Raw genomic sequence first — 8856 nt, 5'->3', positions numbered from 1 at the left:
TTATTGAGAGCCAAAATATCATCCAAATATCTAAAAGTATTATTAAATATGTTTATCAGATGTTGTTTCGATGGGTCTTTGCTTATTTTTGTTTTTTACACTTGATACAATGGATAACATAAGCTTAAATTTCACTTTCAAATAATTGTTTCTTTCACTAATAACATTATAGCGCAGAGTTTACTGGACCAGCAGCTTATTTCGACGATTAATATTTATTCATTGATGCTCGAGGCAAAAAAGAATTGAAAATCTGAAACCCAGTATACACGTTTTAGAGCTGTCAAAAGCAAGAAAGGCCTAAGGTAACACAAAATCTCGATAAAGAGTATGATCTTTTTATAAGAGATTTAATTGATAGTGGCAATCATATCCAATGGCTTTGTCAGTAGGTACATTTAAATCTTTTTAAAATAAAATGAAGAACGAGTATAAACTGGCGTCACATGGCAGCAAAGTGCGCAAATTAGTAAATACTACCAAAGCTTATATTTGAGATCTTGTTAATATCACTTTGATAAAGCTTTACAAATGTATACAAAACTTTGAATTTTTCGGAAAACTAAGTATTTTCTTATCCCAGGAGAAGATTACCTTAACCGTATTTGGCATAATTGTTTTGAATTTCCTCAATGCTCTTCAACTTTGTACTTGTTTGGCTTTATAACTATTTTGATCTGAGCGTCTGGCGTATTAAATTATAATCCTGGTACCTGTTGATAACTTTTTACCCAATATGCTTGACATCACATTTGACATTTTTGTTCTAAATTACTGCAACTGGTACGTTTATATATATATTTTTTAAGAATAACATTGAACAGCTGGAATTCGTCCACTATTTTTGATAATGTAATAGCCAAACCATGTCTGATAAATATATTATATCTATAGCCCGATGCATGTTTTAGTAATTACAGTATTAGGATGACATATGAAACATCACTGCATTGACCAACATTTTTATATATTCACACCTCATGCCTAGCCCGTAGCTTAAGAAGTAAAACCCAATACAATGCAATTGAGTGACATATTCAAATAAAATCAATGGCAATGTAAAGCTATGTATTCATAAATTGTAACCAGTCAATAAAGTTACAAATTGATGGGTGTGTGTTTTATCATATAACATACCTGTCAAGAAAACTTTATTATTAAAAATTACGAAAGTTACAGAAATAAGCATCCATGTTTGAATCCAACTGATCTGTTTTAAATAACAGAAATTCCAAGATTATTTAAAAAAAAGGAGAATTTCATTGACACTGACAAAACCAAACGCTCAACTATATCGCCAATTTTAACAGATTCTTTGTTCATTTAATAATCGAAAAATGTTGGAATAAATCTTGTTTTAAATCTAGACAAATCTCTGCTAATATTATTAATATGTATGTCGTTCTGTTTTGTTGACATTGTGAGAACCCAGGGAAACATCTTAGGTGTACAACAAACCTTTATTAAATAACCTTGTAAAATTCTCAGCAGGACACATTTTGATACGACCACAGAAGACGTACTCCGGTATGGTCTTTAATAGCTTTCTACACAATGATACTTTTGTTAATTGCTAAAAGCCACACTGTGACCTGTAGTTATTGGCATCCTTCGCCTGTGTGTTGGTCTTAGATGTATATAGTTGTAACATGAGCAGTCATACTACATATTCTTATCTTTATTAGTTAAGATCAACATACGAAAAAAAAGCCAGTGTCTTTATCATATGTCCCTGTCTATAACACATGTTAAACTTTTAACACCACTGATTTGAAAAAAAGTTTTTTGAATTGACAATTATCTGGCATCAGCATCAACATCAAATGCATTAAAATATTAACACATAATTATAAATTCATTTGTTGGTAATTTAATTCATATACTAGTACCACACATGATTTGATTAAAGTATGGTGGTAAAACAATAAAGTCAGCATTAAAAAAAAATGTCATTTATAAATTGTTAGCACTATTTCTGCTCACTTTTTTTTGGTAATTAAAAAGTAACATGTAGCGTATTACATTGTACGAAAACATCTGTAAAATAGATTTATAACTGTCTGTAAACGTTTTCGCAATTCATTTCATTCAGCGGAAATTCTACTTAATTTTGATTTTAAAATGTTTCAAAATCTCTTTTATAGGTGTTGCAATGCATCCACTTTGAGGATGATTAGCAATCGCCATTCCAATGCATCCAGCAGACGGCTGTACTGTATAAATGCAAGTGCCTGAGTCTCCAGGTTTAAACGGAATGTTTGATACATGTATCTGGTTGTACACCCTTCGTGAAGTTCTCTTAAGGGATTGCTGATCTCCAGTTCTTCGAAGAAATGTACGTTGCATGTGAACATCACTGAAGATGGAAGATAAATGACTAGTTGATTTCGATATAACCATTTCATCTATTATTCCATGAAAACACATGGACATTGGTTGATTTAATCCGGCACATGTACTACAGAATACTGCATCCTCATGATTATTGTTAGTGTTTGTATTACCATTCTGAGATTGTCTTTTGATAATTCTAGGTAAAATATTTTTAATGATATCCAAAATTACAGATTTAAATTCGTCTGAGATGCTAGGGTCGCAAACTTGACCAATGATTGCACAAATTTGATCACAAGTGATGTTATGAACTTGTCCTTTGAGTTGTTCAATTACTTGACCAACTTTTTCCTTAAGTTCAGTAAGAATCACGTTACTAAATGTTTGCTCTATTGATTCAAGGTCTATCGACTTTTCGTTGTTTTCCTTAACTTGTGCCTCAGCATTACATATACCAGATATTGCTCCAACTGCTACTACTACAACTTTTGGACATGGAATTGAATAACATAAAGGTTTGAAATCAATGCAGTTCTCGTTAAGATACTTTGATTTCATACCTGCAAAAAATAAATGTACAGAATCTAAGTCACAATGCATAATAGTTTTAGGTGTAAGTTTAACTCTCCATATGTTAGTACATTTTATATAAAAATACCAAATATATGAGCAAAAATGTTCAGTTTAGTGGTCAAAACTAATGTGTAGAGTTTGGAAACAGTATTCAGAAAAGAAATTTCACGATGAAATAATTAAATTGTGTGATGACAATAAATCTTCTAATAATTCAATATTTACATGTGAAAGATACAGAGAGGCTATTGGTAATGTAAGGAAGCAAAAATAAGTTCTAAAAAGACTGCTCTTCAATGATATTTTTAAGGCATTATGGTGTTTTGAGAGTAGCAGTAATTGAAAAATTTATTATTGTACAGTAGATGAACTTTACCAGTTGATTAGAAATGCACATTCTGGGGTTGGTCATGGAGCCAATCATTCACAAAACATGTAAAGAGTTAAAAAAACAATTTGCAAATATCAGCAGAGAAATTATCAGACTTTTTATTCAGATGTGTATTTTGAAAAAAAGTCGCTCTGAAACCACCAAATTAGTTGTTCGTCCTATAACATCTACAGACTTTAATTCCCATTGTCAAGTAGACCTTGTTGACTATCAGTCATGTCAAGATGGAGAATATAAGTGGATATTATGCACTACAAGGACAACTCAACCAAATTCAGTGTATTGACCCTTTAAAGCAAAAAAAAAAAAAGAGCAGCTGAAGCAAACGGAATCTAATGGACAGCAGCATTGCTTTTTAATCAATGTTGCTAGACCATATAATTGAACTTATTGTGCAATTCAAGATGCCATGCTTCCTTGTCTTGTGCAAACAAAAAGGTTATCTAATCTATTAGGCTTGACTTTTGTTTTTCAATATATGATATAATGTATGCGACTTTTTGTACTGATGTGTGTTTGAAAATAAATGGTTGAAGGGTAACATTTATTTTTGCTTTTAACGACTATGTCACTTTGCACCAGAAGTCTGTATTCATGTGGCTTCAAGCTGTTTAGCTAAATTTGCATAAGGTGTCATGCCAACTAATGTTATTACTTTGCGTCCTTCGTTCGTCTGTAAAAATTCTAACATTTCAAAATCAATATTAAAAAACACTTGAAAATAAGAAAACAAACACAAACACAATGTAAATTTAAAAAATACGACAAAATGCCCCAACAAAATCAGAACTAACAAACCCGAAAGAGAAGAGTTTTTGAATAAGAAGAAACAAATATAACTTAGAAATAGTGAGTTGTACAAGTTATTATCTTTTTCTCCAAAATAATTGTACTTATAGATTATTACATGGCATTTTTCATATGGTCCCTGGTATCAGCCCTAGACTCCCATATCAAGCCAGAGGGCTTTAGCCCGAGGGCTTGATATGGGTCGTGGGCTGATACCAGGGACCATATGCAAAATGACATGTAATAATCTATTTATCACATATTTTTAAGCAAGAGAAAACAAATAGCTTACACCAAATTATGTTTGATATTTCATCAAAAATCAAAAAGATATTTAAGGAAAATAAAATAAAAAATGTATCACTGTGAGTTTAAAAAAGTTCGTATCACAGTAGGTAAACAACGTTTTGTGAAAAGTTTCAGAAATGATTAACAATAAATATATTAATTCTAAGAATTGCAAATATTAAACGACTTTAAAATCTTACATTACAAATGTTAAAAATGCTTAAGAAGAATCCTATATCCTACTCATTCCAGTGTGGCGTTATATATTTTAAAAATTCTTTATGACGTCAAATTTTACGGAAACTTTTGTGATTTTCACTGTTGATTTCTACTTTTTTCTTCTACAGCAGATTCGTAACTTTCTAAATTTCTTTTCATTGTGTTCAACTTGTTTACAAATAGTCTTTGATTGACAGTTTACCGGAAGTTAAACTCGGGGGCTTGATATGGATTTTGAGGGCTGATATCGATATCGGCCCCGAGGGCTGATAACCAACCTTGACTTCCGGCTATTATTGGCCATGCAAAAACGTACATATCAGTACAAAATATGTGATAAAGGTAATTACTTTTTACAATTATATATTTTTTTTGTATTTGTACAAGTAATAACCTGTATGATGGCATCATACAAGTAATTACTCGTATAAAGTTTTTGTACAAGTAATAATCTGTACAAATAATAAAATGTACAGAACATAAACATATTACATGTTTTTGTAATATACATTGAGGAAAACTTGATCTTTTTAATATTTGTTAAAAAAAAATGCACACAAGGAGTTAATACATGGAGTGTATCAAACATGTTAAACTTCAGGCTTGAAAAAGGCTAGATCGCTTACTAAGCATCTTTTGCCAACAATTAATGTAATGCAATATATTTTTTCTGATAGTTTTTGACCGAAAAAGCTTCAAGATCATCATTTAAGTTGTAACACATAAAACCATTGGTATATATATTAACACCATAGTAAAAATCAAATAAGAAAATCTGGTATGATTGCTAAGGAGACAACTTGTCTGTTTGTCTTTTTCATTTTTAGCCATGAAGTTGTCAGTTTCTTTTCGATTTATGAGTTTGCCTGTCCCTCTGATATCTTTTGTCTCTCTTTTGTGTTATAGAAACTGTTAAATGTGTCAACCAGAACAGACGTGCCTTTACTGACTTTGGTCATAAACTGAGATTCATAACATAACATGAACAAATCTCCTATTTAATACAATTAACGGTACCAATTTTCTTGCACCAGATGCGCATTTCGACAATACATGTCTCTTCAGTGATGCTCGTGGCCAAAATATTTGAAATCCAAAGCTTATATAAAAGATGAAGAGCTATAATCCAAAAGGTCCAAAAAGTATAGCCAAATCCGTGAAAGGAATCAGAGCTTTGCATGAGGGAGATACATTCCTTAATTTACAATAATTTCTAATATTTTGTAACAGCAAATTTTAATAACACAAAAAATCCGTATTTTCATGCCAGTATCGAAGTACTGGCTACTTGGCTGGTGATACCCTCGGGGACTAATAGTCCACCAGCAGAGGCATCGACCCAGTGGTAGTAATACAATTAACGGTACCAATTTCCTTGCACAAGATGCGCATTTCGACAATACATGTCTCTTCAGTGATGCTCGTGGCCAAAATATTTGAAATCCAAAGCTTATATAAAAGATGAAGAGCTATAATCCAAAAGGTCCAAAAAGTATAGCCAAATCTGTGAAAGGAATCAGACCTTTGCATGAGGGAGATACATTCCTTAATTTAAAATAATTTCTAATATTTTGTAACAGCAAATTTTAATAACACAAAAAAATCCGTATTTTCATGCCAGTATCGAAGTATTTAAGGGACGCAATAAGGGTCCAAAAGAAATAATTACTACCTTTCGAAACACTCTATCGCCGAAACGTACATTTATGTTGTCCAAGATGAAACTAAGAACTTCAATCATATCTTCACATTTCAAGTAAGTGTATCTACCTTACTTTCATTTTTCATCTTTTTCGTTTCTCGTTGCATGTATTAAAGCTTTCAAGAAATAGAAAAAGAACCCAAACCCAAACTAAGTGATAAGATAACACCTTTTAGGAGTCGTTTGATAGTTGTAGTCAAAAGAAATTTCGAATGTTTCTGCTACGCTTATATTGTTCTCTATCAATTTTATAAGAGTTTAAACGATAACGGACAGTACCTTAATTAAATCAGAACGTTTCATTTTCTGGCAATGATGGTTGGAAATCAGTATTATTGGATACATATTTTTTTTAATTGGGAAGGTTTTTGTAAAGTGTAACAGACGACAGCGTATAATGGAAAACGAGGGATGCAAAGTGAAGATAAACGCTCTTAGGTCATTTCGGAATTTAAAGATGTTGTGCATGAAATGACATTACAAATATAAAAAAGAAGATGTGGTAGGATTGCCAATGAGACAACTATCCACAAAAGACCAAAATGACACAGACATTAACAACTATAGGTCACTGTACGGCCTAAAACAATGAGCAAAAGCCATACCGCATAGTCAGCTATAAAAGGCCCCGATAAGACAATGTAAAACAATTCAAACGAGAAAACTAACGGCCTTATTTATGTAAAAAAAAATGAACGAAAAACAAATATGTAACACATAAACAAACGACAACCACTGAATTACAGGCTACTGACTTGGGAAAGTCGTTTTCTTTGTACAGGTATTTTTCTGAACACATATTTTTTTTTATGAATTAATTGATTTTCAGGTTCCCACTTACCAAGATCTCTTATAGCAAATGCCTTGGTAATGTCACTAGCTAAGTAATCATTTTCATCAATTTGACTTCTGTCATTCAATGTGATCAGTGCCGCATCTATACTTGTTTCTCTTTCGTTGTCCATCTCAAATGCAATTTCACGTATCCTTCCGCATTCGTAAGGGATCATCTGTCCTTGACCTGTTACTGACCCAGTAGAATAACATTTAACTATTACTCCTGCATCGTCATCCAGTGAAATATTGTCAGATGCTAAATCTTCGGCACTAAGAAAAACATGCAAGCATGTTAGGAAACAAACGTCTCCGCGAACTTTAACAAATCCACCGAGAGTGCCCATCTTATAGTTGTCAGTGCCTATTTTGTCACCAACTTTTAAATTGGCCATTAAAGAGGGTGTCCCTTGTAAAATGTCAGTGGGCAAACCACACACATCTTTCGGGAAATGATCTTCTCCAATTGGAATGCACCCTTTTGCACTACAATATAATTGAACACATGGCACATTTAAAATATAGTCAAGTTTGCCATTGTTATAGCCTTTCGATTTTCTGAATGACTTGCAAATTAATGTGAGTTTGCTGTGTTTAGTAAACAATTCTTTGGCCATCACGCTAGAAACTGCTTCATTTTGTGGTAAGTGCAATGATCCATTTAAAGAGCTCAATTCCTTATTAACATCAGGTCCGTCAGAGCGTAACATATCATCATTCCTAATAGATATGATCTGTAACTGACAGAAATGTTTAGGAAGCTGTGGACAATCGTTTTCTAGTTCAACAACGATAACAACCTCTGTTGAATATGCTGATGACTTTAAACGTTTCGAACAAGGACAACATATGGAAGGCCATATATCGATCAATTCTTTCATTAAAGATTGATACTGCAAGTAAAACGCTCTCGTTATAAACCAAGATATGGCTCTTGCGCAACCTTTTTCGCCTTCGTCCAATGCTAAAAGCAACATCTGAATTAGATATGGTTCAGGTTTTAAAATATTTCCAATGAATGACAATATCAGTCTACACATCAAACTAGATTCATTATTTATAGCATATCTTAATAATAGTCTTAGTGAATTTGATTTGATGTTTTTTCTGCTTTTGAGGTAATGAGCAGTATATACAAGACCTGCAAATTGATCCGGCTGTGTCTTTTCCAATTGATAAAGTAAACAAGATGTATCTACAAAAAAAAAAACAACAACTAAAAACAAATAGATACAGAATCGAAAAATAACTACCGAAGTCTCTTTATAGTTAATTGAGATTGAATATATAGGAGCAATAAAAGTCATCTGGGAAAATAACAGTATGATAAACAAGAGCCTCTAAAGAGCATGTGTCACTCATCTTAGTCTTTGTGAATAATCAACAATGGACTCTATTCAACATTGTAGACAACAATATAATTCATGACAAAAACATGTTTTGTTGATCTTGAATTGCTGATCAAAATGTATGTTTAACTTCCATTTATCTTCTCAAATCTTGCTAAAAAATAAATGAGAGTAAAAAAATCCTCATTTAGGCGCAAATTCTTTAATGAATAGTAACAGTCAACTTACTATATTGACAACATTTCACTTGTTTGAGGACCTTGACTTGCTGATCTTATTTGGTTATTACAATATTTATCTATCTATCTATCATAAATTGTATTCTATAAGGCAACATACAACCATAATTTTAAAAATCATCATTAAAAAATTGCATC

The 8856-nt window shown here is 32.1% G+C and overlaps 2 protein-coding genes across 2 annotated transcripts in view; both read right to left on the bottom strand.

The window, feature by feature from the left end:
* The window catches only part of LOC139501057 (uncharacterized), a 94231-nt gene that overhangs the window by 14557 nt on the left and 70818 nt on the right, over nt 1-8856 (bottom strand). The gene's annotated exons all lie outside the window — the stretch shown is intronic.
* Nucleotides 1855-8856, bottom strand: part of LOC139501055 (uncharacterized) — a 44171-nt gene continuing 37169 nt past the window's right edge. The window contains exons 13-14 of the mRNA XM_071290022.1: nt 7138-8325; nt 1855-2894 (exon numbers count right to left, since the gene is read on the bottom strand). Of these exons, the coding sequence (XP_071146123.1) occupies nt 2101-2894; nt 7138-8325 (1982 nt within the window). The 3' untranslated portion in view covers nt 1855-2100. The remainder of the gene's footprint in view (nt 2895-7137; nt 8326-8856) is intronic.

This window comes from Mytilus edulis, chromosome 13 (genome assembly GCF_963676685.1).
Source record: "Mytilus edulis chromosome 13, xbMytEdul2.2, whole genome shotgun sequence".
Classification (NCBI taxonomy): Eukaryota; Metazoa; Mollusca; class Bivalvia; order Mytilida; family Mytilidae; genus Mytilus; species Mytilus edulis.
The sequence above is the reverse complement of the archived record's forward strand: the minus strand, read 5'-3'. Positions and strand labels throughout refer to the sequence as shown.